This window comes from Patella vulgata, chromosome 6 (assembly GCF_932274485.2).
Source record: "Patella vulgata chromosome 6, xgPatVulg1.2, whole genome shotgun sequence".
Lineage (NCBI taxonomy): Eukaryota > Metazoa > Mollusca > Gastropoda > Patellidae > Patella > Patella vulgata.
The window spans coordinates 46,802,484-46,829,776 of NC_065884.2; the positions used below are offsets into that span (position 1 = coordinate 46,802,484).

The 27,293-nt window shown below is 35.8% G+C and overlaps 1 protein-coding gene across 2 annotated transcripts; it reads left to right on the forward strand.

Annotated features, from left to right (window-relative positions):
- The first annotated feature begins 446 nt into the window (after positions 1-446).
- Positions 447-27,293, forward strand: LOC126825610 (uncharacterized). Of its 2 annotated transcripts, none has more exons than XM_050555309.2 (14): positions 447-497; positions 8,799-8,902; positions 12,001-12,240; positions 13,078-13,201; positions 13,888-14,063; positions 14,314-14,468; positions 14,766-14,916; positions 16,261-16,337; positions 17,286-17,502; positions 18,866-19,023; positions 19,751-19,919; positions 20,942-21,059; positions 21,504-21,570; positions 22,470-27,293. In XM_050555309.2, exons 2-14 carry the CDS (start codon positions 8,818-8,820, stop codon positions 22,692-22,694), a joined length of 1,962 nt encoding a protein of 653 aa, XP_050411266.1. In that variant the 5' UTR covers positions 447-497; positions 8,799-8,817; the 3' UTR covers positions 22,695-27,293. The 2 variants fall into 2 exon arrangements, with proteins under 2 accessions (XP_050411266.1, XP_050411265.1); XM_050555308.2 differs by lacking the exon at positions 447-497 and adding an exon at positions 5,847-5,996.

The following is a 27,293-nucleotide window of genomic DNA, read 5'->3' on the forward strand; positions in this document are numbered from 1 at the left end:
TGTGAATGATTTTTTTGAGGACCCCCCCCCCCCCATTTCAGGTGTTGTGACAATTTTTGTCACTTTACCTTGCCCTTAAACATATATTATGCTAGTTTCGATCACCGAGAAAGCCCCTGTCTTCAACGTACGGATCTGGGACCGTTGTCAATATTTGACGAAAAGCCCAGAGTGGAGCAATTTGACTGAAATTTTCAGTATATTTCCTTTACATTATCTAATTTATAACTATTGTAGTGAGAACTACCAGATCTTTATCTGATCTTCCACAATGCCCCTTTAAAGTATATAAAAGTACTATGACTATAGCTAACGCTAATGCTCCGTTTGGGTATTATAACATAGTTGAAAGATTTCCCTTTCAAAATCTCCAATAGAATGGCCAATGCAGATTTTAAAAAGTAGTCAATTCTAAAGGCCATTCAATATAATTGTTGTGACTTCTCTGAAAGACACCACGCTGAAAGACATCACATTTTATTCTCTCACCGTTTAAGGTATGTATTGATGTATATATAGTTTAGATTTTATCAAATAATTTAGCGTATTATCTCTATCTGAAGCTGTGCATTATCTCCAAAAATTTAATTCATTTCTGCTCACTAATTTCAATTTAAAAGATTTTGAAATGTATGATCCATTACCTTTCTTTTGTGCCCTATTTATATCACAGCCCTATACAATGCAACTAAAAATATCAATTGACCTGGAACATTGTTGAATTTTATGCATAAAAAATAATCTTGAATATTGAATTCTATAGCCAAATTGACCACAGCAGCATCAAAAGATTATGCTCTCCAGATTTGTGCCCTGATTTGTGTAATTTAAAATCAATCCAGATCCTTTGGCAATGAAATAAAAAAATTAAAATGGCCGATCTGATACATAGACCATAGTCATGTCAACTGAATCATCGATTACTTTATTTGGATATATCCGTCCCATACCTATTTTTATCTATATTATTAGCTATCCGTGAATGTGTCATAATATTATCATATTTTCCTTTCTCCGCGTAACTTGTTCATCCAGACCCAGAAGACCAAATAATGTCACGTCACACATAACATCCTGACTTGTTTCATCTTTCAGTCAATTTATAATATACATTTTAATTTAACTGACATATCCAGCAATTTTAATTCCCCAAAAATAATGAAACAGCTAACGATGATTATCGAGAAATGAAATGTTTTAAATTTAAAGAAATTTCGATTCCCGAAAAATGGATGAAACAAATAGTGATCGAAACAGGATAAATGTCACACAAAGCAGAGAGACACCAGCAGCATACGGGAAAGGAAACAAAAGCCGAGAAATGAGAAAGGTGTTGCAATCCGGCAAGTGGAGGTGGGGGTGGGTGGTGAGAAACCAACAAGCTAGGTAATTTCGAGACTAACCAGTACAATTCTATTTCAACAATTTGCTTGCAAGTAGGTGTCTTTAGCAGTGGTAGGAAACCGGATGGGATTGGACAGGCGACCCTACACCTTATCACGTACAAGTGGAATCGAAACCACACAACTTGACTCACTGACAGACCTTATTATCTAAAGTGCGTGCGTTAGACAGCTAGACCACACATCCCTTCCATTTTTAAAAGTAAAAGTGTCTTAGTGATTGGTTTAAACACTGCTTTTATTCTAGAGTATTGGGCTCTAATACAGTTATGAAACTACGACTGCACCAAACGTACCGATTTTCCTCTTATCAAATCGAAACTGTGTAGGAGGGTGATCATAAAAGATATACTTCCGTTTTCATTGAAAATAAAAGATACAAATTTCTTTTTTCTCTTATCCATTTAGACAATGTTGACTAATAGCGGTTGTATAATATTGGTTAAATATTTTGTTATTATCGTCCTTAATAACGCCTATAATGTTAATGGGTCAATAACGAAAATAGGTAGGCAATTTTATTTTTCTCTCATCTTATTTTCCGAAAATTAATTTTATCACATTCCGAAATAATACAGGAACTTTCTCGTCTATCACCGGGAACGAACCCGAGACCTCCTTGACGAGTCGTAGACTTACATATTTTCAGTGTTCAGCAAACGCCGGGGATTTTCTCTCGTCAGACCAGTGGGTCTATTAGGTCTATATTTTGATTACAATATTATCCAAAATTAAAATACAGATGTGACGTCACCCTTTGATGTTGGCGTACCATTATTTCAAATAATCGTACGGGCAACTTGCCAATAGTACTTTATTCATACCAGTGAGATATTGGACTAGTGTGACGTAAAAGCTCGTGCGGAGTGTCAGTATTTTAAGATGTTTAATGGTCTCGAGCTTACGACATTGCGTAATATATTGTAAAAACATTCGGGCCTACGGCCCTCATGTTACAATATATTACTTAATGTCTCGCTCTCGACCATTAAACAATACATACATGGATTTATATGCCTAAATATACTATTCAAAAAAAGTAGGGGATATTTGATTTTTAAGTGTTATTAAAGTCACCTAATGAAACTGACGAAGAAACAAATGACAAAATGAAATGAAGTTCACATTCATCGATTTATTCCAAATGATCGTTAGACTAAGTAAGGCACAGACTGACCATTATAAGGGTAAAATGATACCCGGGGTCAAACAGCAAAGTTACCACAGCATCACAACCAAGTCAGTAACGGGTAAATCCTCCTCTGTTTGCCAAACAAGCATTGATCCGACGTGGCATACTCCTAATGAGACGTCTAAGGTCATTTTGGTCCAGATTGTCCCATTCCTGTTGCAACGCAGCAGCAAGTTCTTGGACATTGGCAGGACGTTGTTGACGTTGACGTAACCTCTGTCCAAGCATGTCCCAGACATGCTCGATGGGGGAGAGGTCGAGACTCAGTGCTGGCCAAGGTAATGTGGTGATGTTCTGTTGTTGGAGGTAACCTGTAACGATCCTGGCCCTGTGACATCTTGCGTTGTCATCCTGGAAGATGAAACGGCGGCCATGACGTCGTGCGAACGGCACAACATGGACTGCCAAGATGTTGTCCCGGTAGTACTGGCCTGTAACACGCCCTGCAACAACATGTAAAGCCGTTCTTCCAGCAACAGTGATGCCTCCCCACACCATAACAGAACCACCCCCAAATCGATCATGTCTGATGACGTTAACGTCTTGGAAGCGCTCGTTTCGACGACGCCACACCCTCCTACGTCTGTCCAAAAAATCAACAGTGAACCTTGACTCATCTGAAAACATCACATTGCTCCAGCGTCGATTATCCCAGTGTTGACGATCCCTACACCAACGACGTCTTGCCTGAATGTGATGATCTCTCAAACAAGGGATCACGCGAGGACGTCGGGCGCGAAGGTGACCCCTATGCAGTCGATTCCGAATCGTCTGGCCACTCACTCTCACACCAGTGTCTGTTTGAAGACGAGCGCTGATCTGATTTGCTGTGATGACACGATTTCTCAAGGCCAAGGTACGGATAAATCGATCCTGGGCTTGAGTTGTCGCCCTTGGTCGACCTGAGCGTGGTCTGTCCTGTACAGATTGTGTATCACGGTATCTGGACCATAGCCTGCTTATGACAGACTGAGAAACATTCATCGTCCGCGCCACAACCGCCTGTGTTGTGCCGATCTGTAGCATGCCAAGGGCACGTAACCTTTCATTTTGGGTAAGCCGACGCATATCAAAATTTGTTTTCTGGTCACTAAAACAATTAAACTGATGTTTCCACCCTGGAATTCAATGCCATAATGACTGTAACATTCAAAGTCAGAGTCGTGCAAATCTTGTGTTGGACCCCCATGATGATCCCAAGCATCACCTGCATTCCATGCGGTAGCTATTGGTGCGTTTGGGCGTCACATGTAACTGGAAATGTTTCTTCTGTTAGGTTCTATAGTGACTTTTTTAGTATTATGCCCCCAAAATCAAATATCCCCTACTTTTTTTGAATAGTATAGTATAGAACAAAATACAAAATAAATGTATTTATAGGCCTGAACCATTACTTCAGCAACGGAACGAAAAGGACGGCAAAGTTGAAAGTTGTGGCTAAATTGAACAAGTATAGTGGTAGTATTTTAAGGAATTGGATGAATGAAGAAACATAAATACAAACATAAATGAATACTTTAAAGGGACTATCCCTATTTGAGTAGAGTCTCAAAAATAAAAGTCTAAGCATGTATGAAAATTAAGCTAAAAAATGTAGAGGAATGGTGTATTCGCCTTGTCTCATAACTGCTTATCCGGACACGTACCCTTTTAAGATTTCGGGTCAATTTTTTCGTTAGGTGACCTGATAATCGATTCCCGTTCCTTTAGAGGTCTATACAATAAATGACCCATGTGCTGTACTTGATAACGAAAGGTAAATTTCACCTACCCATTATTTTCATGAAATAAAAGTCTGGTTTTATCCAGACACCGCATAATATAGCTTGGGACACTGTTCTCCATTTCCAGATGAAGATTGGCGGGTTTAAGTTGTTTGAAAACGTATCACATATGTTGAGTTAGTTGCTTGACCCTAAGGTAGAGGACTTTACGGGATTTTAACACAAAATTAAGCAGTTGTATTCTCCAAAATATTATAGGGATTGGCCTTTTAAAGTAAAATATGTCTGAATTAAACAAGACAAGCGATAAAAAATAAATGACGAATATGACCATTATTATTTTCACACAATAAAAGAAACACTTAATGAATTAAGTAAAAAGAAGACAACTCTGTAAATGGCATTTAAAATAGACGCCTTCGTTTCCTTGTGAATTTTCCGGTAGTTCTAAATTTTGCAGCAGAATAAAAAAAAAATACACAGTAAATAAAAGAATCTCGGGATCACGAAGCATTATCCCCATATTTTTTGGCGTTCGCCGTCTTGGGAGTGTCACAAAATTGGACCTTTGGTTCATTTTGGGGCGGATTGACAGTCATGTACTTATAGTTCACATTAACAAAACACAGTATAATTTAAATATCTTTATATAACTACAATATATCAATACAATTATAATATGTATATATATATATATATATATTTATGTAATTATTCTCTAATAATATCACCGTCTCCACCGTTTCAAAATACCACTAATCACATTTATATGTTGATGAGATGACGATGAGTTGGTGGTACACGCGCACACATCCACTATTATCAACATTACAAAAATCAAACAATACTTACAAGTAAATGTACTAATTATTGCTCATAATCACACAGCTTACCATTATAACGACACACAGTCAAAACCAACGAGACACACAGTCTAACACCCATTTAGTTGAAATATATTTACGAACGATTCATGAATGATATGACCAATGAATATGTGTGATTCTCCCAAAATCCATTATTAGAGTGACAATATAAATTCATATCCCCCACGACGTATACTACAGTTTCACTCACAACCAATCAAATCACGACAACAAAACAGGCAGTCCACATGCATTCAATGCAATCATACCTGCAACCAGACATGTGAATTACTCAACCTTGGCAAATATTAACTATCATACATCTTACAAATAACAATAAAATCAAATGTTTATAATCAAACTTTATTACCACAATCCGAAAACATGTTCATCCAGTTGTCATAAACTGTAATAAACAACAATAACATATATACTATATTTATTAATGTACAAATACTTGTGACCTTGAAACATTCAGCAATACCAGCGTGAATATATATGTATTATTCAGTACATCCACGACAAACCACATTGTAACCTATCTTTACCTAATAAAGATATTGTCATACGTGACAGGGAGAATCACAAAGGATTTAGCTACTTCCGTTTTCATTGAAAACTTAAGATACAATTTTCTTTAGTCTTGACTAATAGCGGTTGTATAATATCGACATTGGCCTAATACTACGCATGTAATGTTCCTGAAGCAAGTTTCTATTGAAGATAAATACTACTCAGGGCCCGTGAGAAGGGTGGGGGAGCTGGCGCTGGAACACTTGTCCAGGGACAGGGGACCTAAATGGTCCCGGAGGTATGTGACAAGTAATGCTTTTTTGAAAAAATTGTTTGTTTAAATTTTTAAAATAAAAATACATTGTTAATTGGGGGGTTGGATGGCTGAATGGTTAGCACGTGTGCGCTGTACCATAAAGTCTGCCATTGATTCAACTGGCGTGGTTTCGATTCCCCGGTTCTACATGACAAGGAGTAGGGTCGCCTGTCCAACCTCGTGGGTTTTCTCCGGGCCCTCCGGTTTCCTCCCACTCTAAAGACCCCACGCGCAAGCGAATTATGGAAATAAAATTGAACCATATGTTAGATGAAATGACCTAGTTTGTGTCGAGTGGACACAAACTGAACTTGTGTAATTAACAAAATGATTGGTTACTTTAAATCAAATGATGCAATTAGAATAATTCCACTCACGTGTAATTCTGGTGGTAAATGAGTGACATATGTTTTCGATAAATAGCTCTTTTTTATGTGTCAACTGTCAATTACAGACTAAGTTGATTTAAGTATTTTAAGAACATATCAAATGTTATGCGAATATGTTATTTCTCGAGCCAAAATTCTACTAAAAGTATTACATTCGTCCCTTTCTTTAAGACTTTTTGCTCGGTATTGGGTAAAAGATCCCTTGAATCCTTTACAATAACCATACCAACATCTGTAGAATTATATAACTATTCATAAATGTAGCAGAAATCTAGAAAATCAACATATATCACCTCCCCCACTTGCAAGATTTATGCTAAATGAACAGGTAGGAGACTCTTAAAACGTCTATGTGCTAAACCCTATAATTATTCATGCAACAGGCAAATATCAATGATACTATACTATATAACAAAACTGAAAACACAAACACACATAATCAAAAATCAAAAATCAAAAGTTGCATGCAAAAGTTCTCCAAAAAGTTCATCTCTGTAAAATCCTATGAAAATTCTCTAAGCCTAAACACAGAAAACACAAATTGTCTTTTTTAAATCTTCAAGTGTCCTAATTTCAAAACACTATAACACATCACGTAATGTTTATAAAGTTCAGGTTTCACTTCAAATTCTGTCTCAGGAAATCTCAATTTAGTAAACTGATAAACCATTTCTTCTTCTTGGATTTGTATTGGTCTGTTTCAGCTACCATAGTATCAAGTTGAAACTTTCTTTTTTTCTTCTAAGTATGGTTTGTACAATTTTATCCGTCAATCAAACATGTCATTGCCATCAGACCAAGAACTAACTATTCCTAAACTATTAAAACTTTATTTTGATATTAGTCTAATATTATTATATATATATTATTCCGAAAACTTAAAGTAACTCACTCCTTATTAAAATTAAACTTTATTTAATTATTAAATAAACTTTGATGTGTCTCTTTAATTATAAATCTTCAAACTAACTTTGACCTCTTGACCTAACTCGATCAGTAATTTTATAATTGCGTTTTCTGTTTTAGAATTTCCGTTTGTGTTTTAGAATTCCTACACTGTTATTTTATATTTCACCGTCAGTAATGTGACCTTTTTGACCTAATCATATAAATCTACCATTTTGTATGTGAATTAAAACAAATACACCAACACATGAAACAAGCCCATGGTTACTTATTCCACATTAGTATCACCTAACACGTTATTTAGAATAGAACTGTCAATCAAATATGGCCAGTATATGAATGACATTCCATTTCATCCTACAGTTCCTATTCCATTATGTATATAAACATTATTTAGAATCATGTTCAAAGCAAGTGACGTGCACTTCACTCCCTCGGAACACCAGTCTATATTCTATAAACAAAACAATTAGAACATACCTAACTTTAAATAACACATACAGTTAACTACATCCTATCTTATATTATATTAATGCAATCCGTGACTTTTACACACGTCAAATTTAACACAGTATTAGAACCTATTGTTTATAATAATCTGACCGAATGTCAAATTACACATTCTAATCCTTGCGTACATGTCGACAGCTTAAAGCAATTAGCAGTATATATTAAACGTTAATATTACGTTTCTAAAGCAAAAATTTAATTACATAAAATTATATACGGACAAAATTTACCGTATTCCTCCACTTTCCTAAAAAATGTCGCAGTCTTAACTTTATCCTCCTATAAAACTCGTATTACATTCGTCCCTTTCTTTAAGACTTTTTGCTCGGTATTGGGTAAAAGATCCCTTGAATCCTTTACAATAACCATACCAACATCTGTAGAATTATATTACAGTATTACAGACGTTAAACCCCATTTCTCTCGCTCAGTCCACCTTTTTTATAGAAAAATTGGTAAATTAAGGACTATAAGCGAAAGCGAAACTTTTACTTTTGTCTTCGTTTCGTTAGGCGCTAAAAATCTTGATGTTTTTCAATATTTGTGCGAAGTGCAGACGCTTTTCCGACCAATGATGACGTGGTTTTTGCTTGCACAAAATTTCCTGTCAAAATCGCATACATCTGACCATTCTTACATCAGTAAAACTACAACCAAGTAAATTAATTTGGTATGTCATATGTTGTTTTGTTAAATCTCAGTATCTGCGTTGTGGCAAAGTGACCTCCAGTTAATTACCTCAGATATACGCCAAAATGACGCTAAGAGAGCATGTATATCTTTCAAAAAATTTCTAGTCAAAAGGGGGAGAGAACTTCTCACCCCTCCGATCCCCACCCAGTCCCCTCTCCTCGCTGAATTGCTTGACCAAGAGGCCCTGATACTACTATAAGACCATGGTCCCTGATTTATGTCCTTGTTTTAGAAAGAAATACTATATATATTTTTATATCAAACTGCATGTACCACGATATTTCAGGTATGGTATCCTGAACGAAATGAGATGCCAACAATTTTGCTGTTTATTTTACTTGCTTATCTCATGGAGTATACCGACTGGTATATGCCGGTCATGTATCGGTGGTGAGTAGTCCTAACTCTGCTGGAAATGAACAATGACAATAACTGAAATGAAATGGGGTTAACCCTCAGGGCTGGATTATAGTAAGCACGTTCTTTGGGCATCATGGGAAGGGGGACACCACATAATTTCTGCTTTGTTAGATGTCCAACTCAAAATATTTAATTTAAAAAAATTAAGAACTTTTAATTAGTTTTTCCTTGTTTTTGTCTTTTCCTACTATTACCTTCTTTATCCTAATATGGGGATCACGTGGCTAAGTGGGTAAGACGCTGGCTCGCTAGCCTGGAGGTCGGGTGTTCGATCCCTGCATTGGCCGAGAAAGTTCATCCCGAATTTCCGGCGTGGCTCCCCCTTGTCAGTGATGCAGGACGGAGGGCCTGACAAGGACAGCTATCTAGTCCTTCGGATGAGATGAAATACCGAGGTCCCGTGTACATTAGAATGCACGTAAAAGATCCCTTGGCAGTTGGAATTTGATATAAGAGTAGGCGATAGTGCCGCTGCCCGGGCAAAATTTCCCTCATGGCACACTGTATGGCGTATGCCGTCTTCATTAGCCCAGCATAGGAGCAGAACAGTAGGACGTTAAACCCCATTTCATTTCATTTCATTTGTCTTAATATATAATGACGTGTATAAAACCTCAGAAAAACTTGACGGGTTTATGGTTTATTATTGTTTAGGGTCTCTATGGGTCTTAATCCGGCCCTGCTCCTACCTTTCTGCACCAACCTGGATAATGCAAGCGGACATGCGCAACACAGTAGACCTATGCTATGAGGCAAACTTTGCCCAAATTGCGACGTATCCATCTACCTTTCCAACAGCCAAGGGTTCTTTTACGTGTATACGTAGGGTTGGGAAAATAATGTCGAATTTAAGTGACCGGCGTTTTCAGAGGCGAAATACATTGTACTTTGAGAATCCGGTCGGGGCTGGAACAAAAAGCCGCTTTTTCGGTCAGGGACCGGGCCATTTCCAAAATGGCGGACAAAATGGCCGTCAAAATACAATTTTTTGAATTTATTCTATGATGTTGTCGTGTTATATGTCCATTTATAGGTTTTCTGGGATGCTGAATCCAAAAATGTGTTTTTTTGTTTGATCTGACATAATTCCGCCATCTTGATTTTCAAAATGCATTTTTTCAATGTTGTTCGGCTTTCTCTGGAATATTATCTCGTAGTATGTCGATCTATAGGCTTTGGGGGTCGATGAATCCGAAATTGTGATTTTCTGTTCGATCCGACAAAGTTCCGCCATCTTGATTTTCAAAATGGTTGACAAAATGGCCTCGGCACTGAACTGCCTATGTTGTGATTGGCGTTTGTCCGGATTAGTATCATGTAATATGTCGAGGTATAGGTTTTGGGGGTCGATGAATCTGAAAATTTGGTTTTCTAGTCGGTCCGATCGAATTTTAGCCATATAGAATTTCAAAATGGCGGACAAAATGGCCGCCAAAATGAATCTGTTAATGTCATTTCGCTTTTTTCGAAATAGTTACGTGTAATATGTCGATGAATTTGGGTGGCTCTGAATTGGTGTAAACCGAGAACATTCAAAGAAAATCACATCTCAAGGCAGTACGAAAGAATAATAATATAACACTCAGTTGATTTATTATCACATGTGTATTTACATTGCATCAGGATACTGATCAAACATCGATACATTAATTTCAATCAATGGCAAAGGCATTCTTCAGGAGCGTATCTATGTCACGACATACACAGTTTTCTGGCTTCATTACATTCTTGATTGACTGAATTAGTTCGTTCTTACAGAATGTTTCGTATTTAAATCTCCCATTGTCCATTTTTATTCTGCGTTTCTGTCTGATATCATTAGCAACTGTAGCACGAATGTAGGCGATCTCGGAGAGGAGTTCTTTGTCTGTTAGCTGTTTGAGGATGTTCATATTCTCCGGCGTTACAGGTACACCGTGTTTCTTACAAGTACTTAGGATTCTATATGGCTAAAATTCGATCGGATCGACCAAAAAACCAAATTTTCAGATTCATTGACCCCCAAAACCTATACCTCGACATATTACATGATACTAATCCGGACAAACGCCAATCACAACATAGGCAGTTTAGTGCGGCGGCCATATTGTCAGCCATTTTGAAAATCAAGATGGCGGAACTTTGTCGGATCGAACAGAAAATCACAATTTCGGATTCATCGACCCTCAAAGCCTATAGATCGACATACTACGAGATAATATTCTAGAGAAAGCCAAACAACATTGAAAAAATGCATTTTAGCGTCCATTTTGTCCGCCATTTTGAAAATCAAGATGGCGGAATTATGTCAGAACAAACAGAAAACCACATTTTAGGATTCAGCATCCCAGAAAATCTATAAATCGACATATTACATTAAAATATTAACGAATAACTCCAAAAAACTTGGAAAAATTGTATTTTGGCGGCCATTTTGTCCACCATTTTGGAAATGGCCCGGTCCCCGACCGAAAAAAAACGTTTTCCTTTTCAGCCTCGACCGAATTATCGAAGAACAATGTTTTTCGCCCCAGAAAACACCGGTCAAATTCTTACTGAATCAAAATGTGTCTGATTGTCACAACCCTAGTATACGGGAACTAGGTTACTCTCTCGGCCAACCCCGCGATCGAACCCGGAAGAACCCTGGTTAGTAAGCCATTGCCTTACTCACTGAGCCACTATGACCCTCAAGATCCATAACATAGCTTATTCTAGTAGCATTTTAAAGGTGAAGTCCCGGATTTCACAAGGGTTTCATTGAAGCAAATTAAATTGAAAAAAGACACACACAATGTAATTCCTCATCGAGGGTATCTTATTATGTCAAAGAATTTTTGATGTACATGTGTATAATAATTATATTGCTTACACCACCACATAATGAGTAATCTGATAAACGCGACAATCACTATAATATGCAAGCTACCTTAAAGATGTGGTAGTCCAGACACTGTCAGTTTGCTTAAATAATTTGTACTTCTTTGAAAATTATTCAAATAGTTGCAGGCGACTAGAATACCATCCCTTTTAATTAAATATATCTTTCAACATTTAAAGCTAATAATACACAATTATTGAAATTCCAGCGACAACTTATTGTGAAGTAGGACAGACATGCTGGCTGTACCCACCGCCAAATGTCACATTAAAGAGTTCTAAGTTTAGTTTAAAAGTAATAAACACAACTACTCCAGTAAACATTATACACCAGAATGGCGGCTTTACGTTCACGCCAACGGAAACAATGAGAGCAGAGAGAAGAATTGTTGCTGATTTTATTAATTCTGTGAACAAAACTATATGCAGTTCTACTTTAATAGTATTGGGTAAGTAAAATATGAAACTAGTTGTAGCTATGAATTATATACTTATATACTTACGAAGGTGCAGGGTTGGTTGGAGGGGGGGGGGGTCGTGCTATAGAATGACCGCACTGAGTCTTTGAGTCAAGTGGCGTGGTTTTGATTCCCGCTAGTATACGCGGTAAAGAGTGGGGTCGCTGTCTAACCTCGTGGGTTTCCCCCCGAGTCCTTTTTCCTCCCACAGCTAAAGACCACTATTGAATTAAAATTGAAGTTAACGGGGGGGGGGGGGGGACCCAGCGCGAGTCGATTAGTAGCATATCTGAGCCACGGTATGTGTTCAAGGTAGGATGAACAATTTGATTATGAAGTATGTTTAAATATCAAGTTAATCTGGACACTTTTGTCAATAAATCCAAAAACTCTTAAAAGTCCTGATTTTGTAAATCCCATTGGTTATCTCCCAAAAAACTTAGACAGTCATATCTTAGACATGTATATATCATAATATGTGGGTGTGACAGTAGTGACTGTGTCATGAAAAGTATAAATATGTTTATATTATCAACAATATTTATCTTGTATTATTATATATATCTGTTGGACTGTTCTTTTATTTTGCAATATGCTGTGCACCGAACCATAAATATTGTTGTTTTAAGGTGTCTTAAGTTTTGGGAGGATACCATCCAAAGGCCCTAATCCGACTTCAAATAAGAACCTAAAAAAAACGGTAAGGTATACCAATATTATCGCATCTGGGAACGAATCAGATATAATTTTACAGGTGGATATTAAAATTACTGTAATGTAGTGTTAAATCGGGTACTAAAATATGATTAATTTCTGTATATTTGACAGCCAAACCAGTGCCAGTTACACGAGTATCATGTAATGTACAAAGAAAGCAACAAAATAATGATATATCATGCGAAATACTTGACAACATTACCAAAAATGTCACAAAGGTAGAAATATTTCCCAGGTATATATACATGGAGTTTCATATAATGTGTTTCACTTTATTCTATGGTTTTGCTATAAATAGCAATACTGAATATAATTTTTAATTAGAGAAGACTTAATCCAATCAAATTAATATAGATTGCAATTTATTGTATGCCTAATCTAGCCGAACTTTTGTCATAACGATTCTGTCAATGGTGTTCGATATCAACAAGTCAAGTCAAACACACCATCAGACGCAGTAAATTCTCGGAGAAGTGAAGCCACTTATATATATACCTGAACAGTCAACGAGACTGCTCATTAAGGTCATTTGATCTGATGATCGTCTTCAAAGAAAATGTGTCAGACATCAATGTATAGTACAACAGAAAATAAAAATATTGCAAAACGCAAGAACTTTGACGATAATATCCCACGTTGACGAGTCTTTGATAACAATCAATTTTATTATCATTGAACTTAAACTATGGCACCTAATACAACTGGTATGTAACTTTCGTGAGTCTGTTGAACATATCTCGGCCACAATCACCCACCCGAATTATGCCTCCTAGCTCATGGTTATAAGCATCGTGTTGGAAATCTATTTCGGAAACAATCCTCAAAAATATACTCACCCATTTAAAGTTGATTGGAAAATATGCATCGGGGTTTGATAGATTTGATATGAAAATGGTTTTTTTTTATTTCTCTTTCTTAAAGGAATACAGGAGAAACGAAAGAATGTGTTATAAAAATAACAGACCTCGTGTTCCGGTGTTCGTTCGACTATAAGAATCGCTTCTTACAACATAATATCAGTATTACTGTCTCTAATGCTAAAGTGAATAATACCCAACCAGCAGTTAATCATATTCACATATATATTTTTAATATTGGTAAGTCATATACTGTAAGCCTATAATATAGGCTTGTTATAAAAATTCTCTTGAAGAAAATGAGCTAAGAGAGTCTCGCTTTTTTTTGGGGGGGGGGGGGCGGGGGAGTTGTAGGTATTTTTTTTTGTTTTTTTGTTTTTGAAGGAATAAAAGCGAAAATTGTACTGATCAGATCTTTGTGCACAGCTTTGATATTTTTTGAATATCATTTCATTTCAGTATTGATGTGTATTTTGATATGTATTTTCAGTTGAACCCAAGTATTTACACAATGTTACTATCAAAAACGATGGCTGTTTTTCTATGAACATATCAGCACAACCTGATGATACTTATATTCCTTTAAATAACACACCGCTCTTGTTTTACCTAGTTATTACAGCTAAAGATATTATTATACTCGATGTAAGTTTCGTTTTGTTATTTAATTCCCCTTTCTTCTTTTATTTTGGTGATTTTGAAATCACGCATTTCTGTCTACATATGTTTTTGAAGTATATATATTATCATATTATCTTAAATTGTTGTACATGTAATAGGATTGCAAGAAGACGCTCCTCAAATTCTAACATGAATCAAAGGGGTAGAAAGCGGAACCCTAAGGAACACTAATTTTTCATAACTTCGTCACTTTTTATATCATTTGAATAGGTTTTAAAAAAACTATTCAAATGATATTTTTTTATTTTTTGCATTTTGTAGAAAACAGTGGTACGCAATGAGACATTAGTTTACAACATGAAAAACAAATTCTTTGCTAATAATAATTACAATATATCGATAAAGTGGAAGCCGGTGAATGGAACGAAATGGAGTAAGGTGACCAGCCGTTTGCAACAAACAGATGTATGTGGTAAGAATGCATTTTATTTTTAAAAAAAAAACATATGACGAATTCTTATTTTGTTTTTAATTTTGTAAACCTTGACTCAATCGTGTGTTTTATACATTTACATAGCAATCGTTATTCATTGTGTCTTCTTTGTCGAATTGATACTTTATTCACAGAGTCGCTTTGTCTAAACGAGTCTAAACAGGAAAATAAATATAGCTTTACAACAGATGATTAATGTTTATCTTTTAATGTGGTTGTTTTCCTTGTTACAATGAATTCACACTTGACAATATATAACGGGAGTAAATGAATATTAAACGGTTTTAGTTATATTACAATATTTTATTCAAGTTTTAAGAGGGACTCGGTCTTTAATTATCGGTTTTATCTGATGATGTTTTAAGTGAGGGATTATCAGCAAAAATGATTTCAATCTCTGATAAGTTGATTATGTTCTGCATCAACGAAATAAGTACTTTTCCTCTATGCCGGTTCCAGGGGGTCACGGTGGCTACGTGGGTAAGACGCTGGCTCGCTAGCCTGGAGGTCGGGTGTTCGATCCCTGCATTGGCCGAGAAAGTCCATCCAGATTTTCCGGTGTGGTTCTCCCTTGTCAATGATGCAGGACGGAGGGCCTGGCAGGTAGTCGTTCGGAATGACGAAAAAACCCGAGGTCCCGTGTACACATTGGCGTGCACGTAAGATCCCTTGACAGTTGGAATTCGATATAAGAGTAGACCTAGTGCCGCTGTCGGGGCAAAATTTCCCTCACTGCACACTGTATGGCCTAAGCCCGTCTTCATTAGCCCAGTTCGGAGCAGAACAGTAGGACGTTAAACCCCATTTCATTTCATTTCCATGCTGGTTCGAGAAAGACTCAGCCTGTTAACTTTGAATTTAGTTGAGAATTAATAACTAGCTAAATTTTTGCCTTTCTTGCCCCAGATTTACAATCTCAATAAATATGTGCAACACATAGACACCACCCAATATGATACCTGTTACCTTATTTATAGAATAGATATTCTAATCAAATGTCAAAAGCCTTTTTAATCTTATAAATGGCCTTGTCCATGAATCATTGAATTGAATCATTTCCTCGTGATATCATGAATATAGCCTACTAAAGAAATTGTTAAAATAAGCGAATAAACTTTATCATATTTTAATGACAATATTTTACGAATAATTCAAAGTAAGGCTATTAAAAAGAAATTTAACTATTTGTCAAATACGGATGAACTTTTAATCGTCTTTAAACTTCTTGGCGGATAAAACGACTATACTATTCAATAACGGTTCATTAAATTCGAAATTAGTGTAAATATAGCAACATATCATTGTCTCTTTTTTTCTTTATAGTTCCTTCGCTGGCACCAGTGGCATTCAAGGGTGGTTACTCTGTCACCCAGAAAAATAAAATTGCTGTTTACTGGAAGGTAATTTAAAGTCACTGATGTCATTTGTCAAAATATGTCAACATTCGGCAGACGATATAAACGGAAAGTATAATCTTCTCTGATATCTTTTGATAGACCTCTTTTTAATCCAATTGAATACCATTAACATTTTCTTAATTAAATTTTAAATAATCAGTATAAGCCGTGACAAATTATCAAAAGACAATCAGCTACTTTATTCAATGAAGAACATCTCACAATAATTTACAACATATATCTCATGCACTTGAATGCTTTTTTGTTACAATCTCCGAGTATCGATTGTAGTTTACAGATTAATGATCCACCTAATAACCCGATCTGACAAATCTAGACAACAACCCAATGAGTATAAGTACCGGTATAACAGTGTTGATCAGGATCAATGTACAGGATTTCTCACAGTATTCTGTCCAATTTTACCAATATTCGGCTGAAATGTTGCCTCTCGGCGCTTCTACTCTTGGCAGAATTGCACAGGATCTTGATGGTCCAAAACTAACAGGATGAGTAATTCTTGAATCGGTAAAAATCCGACGTGTTAATAATCCACAACAGTAATCCTAAACTTAGATTACAACAGAGAAATCAAGTTTCTCAAAACAGCACAATGTTAAACAGAGATAATTTTCTCTCAGAACAACACAAAATGGCCATAAATAAGGAATACAGACCACGTGAGCCAGACAGAATCTTACTAAGAAGTTTCTGCCCTAGGACTCGTCTGGTTCTCCTTATATAGGTTTAAGAAATACTGGAACTTTCCAACTTTTTCTGGAACCCCCCAGAAACTTCCAGTTATTTCTAAACACTGTTTCCAGAAGTTTATATGGTTACTAGAAGTTTCCAAAAGACGATTCTAAAAGATTCGATAGACTAAAATGGTTATTAACGATAGATTTTGATAAATTATCATCACCTTGTCACATTTTTGGTTTAACCTTTCAGAAAATACCGAAACTTTATGAAAATGGACCAGACTTGGAATATGAAATTTCCAGAATACAAGACAAAGAACCTGTCGAAAAGAAAATCGTCAATGGTTCCAAGGTGTCCGTACTTCTGAATGGCTCACAGCAAGAAAATGAGGTTCTTATTGTGGCCAGAAATAAAAAAGGGTCATCACACGAAAAATCTTCTATTAAGATACCCAACCAACACAGTGGTAAATAAATAAAATACCGTATTATTTACAAGACTTTGATCTATTGTATATTTAGAGCAGCAATCTATTATTTATTTATTTTTTTTGAATCTCCAGAACTTAATTTGTTCTTTTCATGTCTTCATTTCTCACATTAGTGAGTACGATTGCCAACATTTGAGCGATAGTCCCGTTTAGACTTGGAAGCGATAAGCATGCCGTGCTTGGCACGTTACCAGGCAGCGATAAATTTCAAGAAGTTGACTCGTTTACATTACTCTAAAATAACCAGTCTTGGAACCGTGCCGGGCACGCCAAATTTGGAACTCTTCATAGAAAAGTTAATTTTAAACCCTATGCAAATTACCCGGATGAAAACAATTATGGCGGTTGATTTAGTTTGGACAGCCATTTTGAGAGAACTGATGGCAGAATTGTCAAAGTTCACGGGAAAAGGGGTCAAGGTTCATTTGGCGCATGCGCGGAGAACCGTTCTCAGACCGGATAGCATTTGCACTACGAAAATGTAACCGTGCCTTACCAGGCACCGTGCCGAGACCACCTCACTTCAGTGGACCAATGGCACGGTACCAATCTCGGCACGGTTAATTTTTTTGTAGTGTAAACGCTAGCCAGTCTGAGGGGGATCACGTGGCTAAGTGGGTAAGACGCTGGCTCGCTAGCCTGGAGGTCGGGTGTTCGATCCCTGCATTGGCCGAGAAAGTTCATCCCGATTTTCCGGCGTGGTTTCCCCTTGTCAGTGATACAGGACGGAGGGCCTGATAAGAACAGCTGTCTAGTCGTTCGGATGGGACGAAAAACCGAGGTCCCGTGTACACATTGGCGTGCACGTAAAAGATCCCTTGGCAGTTAGAATTCGATATAAGAGTAGGCCGTAGCGCCGCTGCCCGGGCAAAATTTCCCTCATAGCGCACTGTATGGCGTATGCCCGTCTTCATTAGCCCAGGTTAGGAGCAGAACAGTAGGACGTTAAACCCCATTTCATTTCCTTTCATCCAGTCTGAGAAAGGTTCTCAGTACGGATTATTGTGCCTGCGCCAAATGAACCTTGATCTTTTCTCCTGCCCAAACTAAATCAACCGCCATAAATGTTTTCACCCGGGTACTTTGCAGGGTAATATACACGGGTCAATTTCTTGAAATTTATCGCAGCCTGGTATGCCGTGACGAGAACGACGCGTAACGCTTATCGCGGCCAAGTGTAAATCGGGCTTATGTTAAGAGTTGACAAAACCTCTGCACACAACAGTGTTCACATGTATATAAACCCTCCAAGTATCTACAAAACACTAAATACCTGGATTATGGGGAACTCAGGTGAAGGAAAATGAATCTGACGAAGCAAAAATAACATATATTTCAGTGAAAAGTCGACCATCGTCTCTTAAATTTGAACCATTAAATGCAACACATCACCGATTAAGTTGGACATACTCATCATTATCATCCCATGACGAATTTCATTTTTTCTGGTGTTACGGAATTTATCGACAGTCACACAATTGGGTAGAATGCAAACAGGTTAGATATAACGTTTTTATATTGTATATTACCCAGATATAGATTTGTCACTAAATAAATTTTGTACAGAGTTTACAGTTTGTTAACTAAACAATTTAAACAGTTTGTTAACAAAACAATTAGTTAACTAAACAATTTTTACAGTTTGTTAACTAAACAATTTTTTCAGTTTGTTAACTAAACAATTTTTACAGTTTGTTAACTAAACAATTTTTACCAAACAATTTTTACATTTTAAGGGTTTTCACTCTAAAGATTTTTCACTTTATTGTAACGTCAAAGATTTGTCACGAAACTATCTTATGTACCTAATAAATTTTGTTCTTAATGATGAGTTAAGTTTAAACGAATATAAAACTACATTTTGATTCTAAATTAATGGGATTTTCGTATGGTTTCTGATGGCTATCTCAGTGGAAGTCGGTTGGCAAGCGATAAACGAAATATTAAAATAAAATATATGTGTCGTGAAGTATTTGTTTGATCATTGTCATACTGACTAAATTTTTAAAAGAATATCCTTTTGTATGCCCCAGGAAGGCTACTCATTAACTACTTTATTCTTTGTTTTTAACGCATTTAAATAAAATAGAATCAAAATGTGTGACTATTTTACGAAATCGTTGAAAAAAACATTCTGGGAAATAATGACGTTATCGATTGTTAGATCCGATAAACATTAATTTTTTAAACTCAATTCATATTTATTTAGATTATTGATTTTTAGGAAATATATAACCAAACCGTTAGAAACAGTTCTAGCACGCTGTCATCGTCTTTTTATGATATCTTAAAACCAGCAGAACCAGAGGAATCTTGTAATAATTGTTCCTGGAATTATGGGTTATCTATAATATATGAGGACATTGCTAGTCCTATAGTGTGGGATAAAACAGGTAATGCTATGTAAAAATAATACATTTTTGTAGCTGTAATAAGATATAAGAAAATAGTATTTTCAGTTTTCTTCAATTTTATAAATATTTTCATGTGGACGTATGTAGTCGTCGCCCCTGTCCGTCCAAATGTTCGTCTGCCTGTTCACATTTTGTTTTTGGACACTCTAGAGGTCACAATTTTATCCGATGTTGATGAAACTTAAAATGCCTGTTTACATCCCAACAATCTCGGTCCCTTTCGATATTCGCGCATATCGGACTCTTTAACTTCCTGGATTATGATCCCTCATTGTATGAAAAATCACGTTTTTTACCTCGTGGACACCCTCTAGAGATAACAATTTCTTATCCGATTTTAGAAACCGTTCAAATATATCACAGTTACACCAACATCGGACCGAAACTATCCGACAAAATCACCGCCCCTGTATGCATATTGTGTAAAAGTGTGTAACACAAAGGTTGTGGATCATGGAGAGATCACAATTTTTATCCGATTTTGATAGAACTTAAAAGATATGTTTGTATCCCAAAGATCTGGGTTCTTTGTGATATTCGCGCATATCGGACCATAACTCCCTGGATTATTGCCTTTAATTGTACAACTTCTACTAGATGTCATAATAAATCTTCATCCATTTTAAAACCGCTCAAATATATTATATATACCGTTCCACCATAAAGACGGTGGAGTTTCGAATTTCGTGAAAATGTGACTGGAACTACCCGACAAATTAGACGCTCCCCATTATTAATTACTTCCGCATTGTCTTGGAGGGTATGTTTACTTTGTTCATTGCAAATAATGCCCGAAACCATGGAATACACGACTCGTGTAGTGATTATGAAATATTCATTGTGCCTTAAATATTGGATGTAAGGATCTCATATTTTCACTGCAAGATAACAACATCAATAATTAATTTAAATGGACAAATCCAATTCGTGTTTCAAATATTATGGAAAATATTAAGTGGGAGGTTTAGCTTCTTTAATGCTGTGTACTTTATATTTTTTAGAAGAAGAAATCAGGATACCATCAGGAAATCTTACCATTACTACCATAGTATATTTATCAATATTTATTGTTATCGCCATATTATTTATAGGCTATTGTTCTGTATATAGGTGTAAAAGGTTTGTTTTATGTGCTTTTAAAACCAATATATATATATATATCAGCAATAATTCCAACCTAATTTCGAAAACAACTTCCGTATGTTAGGTAAACCGTGTAGGTAGAGCAAAGTATTACTCCAATGGCTAATTTATTTTAGCTACCAACCCTTCCCTTTAAAATGAAAAAACTAAACATTTTTTTTTGTATTTTGTTATTCTAACTCCGTCTATGTCCAAATTACTTTGATAATATATTCAATAAATTCATATTTTACTTGGAAAGCCGATAACAAATTGTTGTGAGTATGATATCACAATGTTCCTCTCTTTGTCCTTACTTTTCGATAACCTATACACATGACATGCGTGTAATGAAATCACATAATACACCTATTATTATTATTATTACAATCCGAAACACGTGCAGTTAAAATTAATGCCGACACATCTTTTTTTAAACAGATCAAAGAAGAAATGTTGTGGTACATATGATATCATTGCCCCGCCACTTTCAGAGATTTATGAAACGGTAATTATCATTTTTAATTATAAAGATCATGCTTCATTAATTAATCTGATTAAAATAAGATTACAGTCTGGTTTCATTCCCTTTTTTTCAGTTCACATTCTCTACAAAGCGTGATGGTTCTATGCATATCAATCAGCCATGCTATAACCCAAACGCTGACATTCACCACATATAGCAATGCAGACAATTTAATTAGTCAGTAAGATCAAGTTATCTTGACACTGCCTAAGAACAAATCGCAATTGATTTTAATCAGTTTATTGCATTACGATGTCGAAGTGCTGCCTCTGACTTGGAAATAATTTGCAATATGGATTCAGCATGGTGTTCCAATCCACTTTCCATTTTGTTTCGTTAAATATTTCGTATTTTAAATTCAACAAGACTTGATGTTAACATTGTGTTGGGTTATTCCCTCTGAGCAGCCAACGAAAACACGGCTGTTTAACTGTCGACGACAGCCATCTGAACAGAAGCCGTTTTGTTTTGGATGGCTGATCTTATGTAGTGCAGAAAGTCACAACCATAAAGACGAAATGAAATAAAGATATGATACTAATTACATGTAGATGGAAAATATGTAGCACCTGGGTCTTTTGTCAGACGTAAACATGGTATTCACGGAACCAGCTATGTTTAGGTTTTATAACTCTTTTTGTGTGTAAATCCGTCACGCATTTTTTGAGTTCAAGAAATCTGACTTCTATAGAATGTGTGAACCAAATAATTAATTAAAAATATAATATAATGCTATCATTAATTTAAACAGCACAAATTCTGCCAATCTTACTACAAATAGTTATAAATCTGAGAAAGTTAAACACCCCACTTAGGAAGAAACATGCACAATATAATGTAATTATAAATAACAAAGTGTGTACTACTTTATTATTATTCAGAAAGAAATGTCCACGTTTACAACAGACAACAACCAAATTGTCCCGTGTTTACATCAGTCGGAACCTAATGGTAACATAGCTACTAACAGCTGCGATCCATGCAATGCAAATGTTGACGATTTCCAAGACCAAGATCGACCTGTTATAGTTATTGATGTTGACAGAGATACCACAAACCAGACTTATTACCAATCTGTTTCACAGAGAATTACGAGTCTCGTATAATACCTCTGTCACAGATGACTGCCTTAACACGTGCTGTCACAGCACGCGGTGTGAATCATTGGCTGAATGACGCGTGCATTGTTTACATAAGACATAACTGCTTCGGAGAGAATGCTGCATTTTAGTCATTTTAATACCCATTTACACTAAATAGGAAATAATTTTTACCTACAAATACGTGAAACGCCTTTATTTATTTTCCAATATATACAAAAAATGTTTTAGAATTTAATTTGTCGCAGGAAAAAAGTTAATATGTCTAGCTCATTAAGCCGCATCAATGTCATCCTTATCAGTGATTGTCGCGGCCAAGCAAATATTCACTGCGGATCAGTGTGACTTATTACAGCCCAGCTAGTAATTTAGTGTATTAGGAAACCTCTGCTGCTTATGTTTTGATTTTCTAAAATGACTCTTGCTATTTTGTGTATTGCCAGAAAATTGTCTCTTATTCACGAATATAAACAAATAAAAGTTATTTAATCTTCACTAGAAAGGTAAACATAAGATATCTGAAACTCGAGTAAATTATTGATACATACATGTATTTTGTTTCCAAAACTTATCGTAACTCATGAAACTCGAATGCCCGTATCTCAGTCAATTTTCAAGCTACAGATCACAAATTATGCACAGTTTCTAGTTTTTACATGTACAACAACATGTTTTTTCCACTTTTTTTCGAGGGGGGCCGATTTCCCAAATTTCTGAAAATTGACCCACTTGACATGGAATGACCCTTATCTCTATACTATTCTTTTTATCTATACAACTTTATATTTATTTTTCTCAATACTTCTTAACTTATCTAATTCTGTATTACTTTATATTTATTTATCTCTATACTACTTTTTCCGTGTATACATTGGCGTGCGCGTAAAAGATCCCTTGGCAGTTAAAATTCGATATAAGAGTCGGCCATAGTGCCGTTGCCCGTGCAAAATTTCCATTATGGCAAACTGTATGGCGTATGTCCGTCTTCATTTTTTTTTTAATTTCTATACTACTTTATTTATAAAATCTCTATGTTACTTTATTTATTCACTCTCTACTTTTTAAAAAAAATTGTATGCTACTTTTATCCACACCATCTACTTTATTTATTTATCTCTATACTACTTTATTTTTTGTTCATCTCTATGCTACATTTTATTTTATTTATTTTATCTCTATAGTACTTTATTTAGTTAGCTGTTGAGTTTTTTCGTGTCTGATTGCTTAATTTTTGTTCCAAACGTACCAGAATAAAGGTTAAACAAGAGTTTAAGACCAAACCTAATCAAAAATTATTCTATTCAAAAAATGGTTCAAATCCAGCAATTCCTACTTTAGTTAAGACCATTTAAATTTTTCATTGGTATCTACAGATTTCAATTTTGATTTATGTATTTTAGACACATAAGGTGATTTTACATGTTTCGTACAGGTCAGTCCAGCCTTGTTTTAGTGAGGTGTGTTTAATGGAAGACATTCTAAATAGCTACGTCTACACTAGCAGCATTCACCGTCTACACTAGCCTTTTAAATCCCGGTTTTTTCCTAAAAGCCGGCTTTTTCAATTTCTCAATCGTAAAAGCCGGCTTTTTAAAATTCGGCAATTATTGAGGGATTTTTCAAAATCAAAAAGCCGGCTTTTTCAAAAAACCGGCAATTTTATGTGTGTAGACGGTAAATCCGGGATTTATCAAGTACCCGGATGTCATTCGTCCCGAGCTTCCGTACATTCATAACATTGGCATTGCTTCCGGTTCTAAGAAATTGCGGTAAATCTCAAATCCATCTATAGCCTAGCCTATTTAATTTCAACATGCCTAACCTAAAATGGGTTAACGAGGAGTGCTTATTGCTAATTGAGATTTGGGGGCGGGGGAACATTCAAGCTTTGTTTGATGGAACTGTCAAAGACAATAAAATTTACAGGGTTATATGCGCTGAATTAGCCGAAGCTGGCTTCTCTAGTAATCATTATTATTATATTATTATCTCTGCAAAATTGACTGAAGCCGATGGCGTAATAAATAAACCGGAAGTTCCACAAATAACGAAGGTCGGTGTTCATCGTCTTTTTCCGTTCAGTCAGTGTAGACGCTACACTTGAAAAAGCCGGGTTTTGAAAAAACCGGGTTTTTAAAAAGCCGGCTTTTTCAAGCCTAGTGTAGACGAAGCTTACATTAAAATAGAATACATTTTTGATAATAGAATACATTTTTGATATATGAGAACGATCTGTCTTGTACCTTTAATGTTCATAATGTATTTTGAGTTAAAATATTTGTGTTTGATCTCCCACCCCCACCCCTCAGGAAATAAAATTCTCAGCCTATTAAGCAACAAGTTTTTCTTCATGGATTCTAAGCTCACTGTAAAAGCATTACTTCATTACAAACATGAATATTGCATGCAATTATTATTGTCATTGTTGAATTATTGTATGTATAAATCATAATGGATATTTTATTGTTATTCTTGAATTATTACATATAAATATACTCAGCCAAATTAAAAACTTGACACTCGGGATTTTTGGGACTAGATTTTTAATATTTGGTTTAAGGCAACTATTTTAGTGTTATGTTGTGCACAGACGACCTTGACATCAACAGAAAGCAAGAATACGTCTCGCCGAAAGTCCTTGACATTGATAACTTTCGTGATGTCACAGTACCCCCCAAAATGAAATTCACAGACTTGGAGAACAATGGGAATAAAGTGTTTAGTAACGGCTGTGGCCTCCTCTAGCGTCTCGTACTGCCACACAACGTCTTCTCATGGATCTCAGAACATTAGTAAACACTATCCGAGGAAGACGTCGCCACTGCTCAGCCAGAGCATGTTGAAGGTTCTGCAACGTCAGTGGTGGATTCACTTGCTGTCGTTCACCTCGTCTGCGGTACACTCGGACAATGCCATCGGCAAATATCTCAAAGTGAATTGAGATTCGTCACTAAAGACAACCGAATTCCACTGTCTTTGAGTAAATCTTATGTGTCTTGTGGCCCACACAAGTCGGTTACGGCGATGAAGAGATGTCAATATTAGTCCATTATAGGGCCTCCGAGCTCGAAGACCAGCAGCCTGCAAGCGATTTCGAACAGTTTGTACAGTTACCCTTTCACCAAACATCTCTCTACTTGTGGAGGTTGCAGTGACAAATCTGTTTCTAAGATAACGTAATCGTATTGCCTGATCTTCCCGAAGTGACGTCACACGTGGCGCTTCCGTCCTTGGGCCGTCGGCAATAGTTCCAGTTTGAAGCACTCTCATTCTAAGATTAATTATTGTCTGGCGTGAACAATTTAAGGCTCTTGCAACAGTGACCACAGACTGACCAGCATAGAGCCTACCTATAGCACGTAGACGTTCTACATTTGAAAGGCGCGGCATTTTCTAACAAAGATGAAAATAACAATTTTAATTTGTTTTTCCAGTTCAAGTTACGTGTGCGTGTTCAGTTTAAGCAAACTTGCATTGATTGACCTCACGAGTTTGTGTTTGCACGTGTTTTTCAGGTTTTTCATCTTTATATGCTCAAAAGTCACGTGATCCACGTGACTTGACAATTTTATGAAATTAAAGGCTTCTTACTACTTACTATCGTTAGAAACACTTTAAAATTTATTTGACTTACCAGAAAAAAAAAAATTGTTGAAATTCATCAGTGTCAAGTTTTTAATTTGGCTGAGTATATATAGATTTATTATCGGGCGATTATTGCTTCATTGTTTAATTATTGCATGTAAATATCATATAGATTTATTTGTTATTGTTGAATTATAGCATGTAAATATCATATAGAATTATAGTTGTTATTATTGAATTATTGTATATGTATAGATTTATATAGTTGTTATTGTTCAGTTAGTGCATGTAAATTCATATGAATTTATTATTGTTACTTTTGAATTACAATATAAATATCAACTATCGTATCAGAATTTAGTCAGATTAAGCTTGCCCAACCACTAAATCCAAATAACACGCCAGATCAATTGCGATCTTAAATCAAAGAAAGTGCGCTCTTTATTAACGCATGGCCGACATTTAACAAAATAGCTATAACAGATCTCAAAACTCTCAGGAAATTATGAATAATTCATAGATAGTTAAACAGCCCACGAAAAACCGTGTTTAATCGGAAGTTGATTTCTTTCAAATCTGAATGTTCACTTAAATTAATGAATCATTAGATTGTAATGAACAAATATTACTGCTGAAAAAGATAATCATGGACCAACGTATGTAAACATAAAGCCTTTCAAAACAAACATGAAACAAAATGCGGGAAAGTACTGGGGCTTTACCAACGATTTCCGAGTCTTTTTTTGTTAAACCACGGGCACCTGTAACATGGAAAATCTATTTCAACAATAACATAAATAAAAGCCGTGACTAATTAAAGAATAATGTCGGAAGTCTATTACGTCCATGTTCGCGTGAGCGAGATTATTAAATGACTGGTCTGAAACCGATTTTCTTATTCATGGGAAATAACTCGTCTGAAACATATTTTATGTGGAGGCAGACCACCATTAATTTCCCCATTGACTTCAATGTTAAAGGACAATAATGGTGCCAGTCATTATCACACATGTGATAAAG

Excerpts from the sequence above, each read along its gene's own strand:
- LOC126825610 (XM_050555308.2), top strand. The coding sequence starts at position 5,881 with ATGTTCCTGAAGCAAGTTTCTATTGAAGATAAATACTACTCAGGGCCC. Across the intron at positions 17,503-18,865 it reads GATACCCAACCAACACAGTG|TGAAAAGTCGACCATCGTCT; the intron begins GTAAATAAATAA and ends CATATATTTCAG. Across the intron at positions 21,060-21,503 it reads TCTGTATATAGGTGTAAAAG|ATCAAAGAAGAAATGTTGTG; the intron begins GTTTGTTTTATG and ends TTTTTTAAACAG.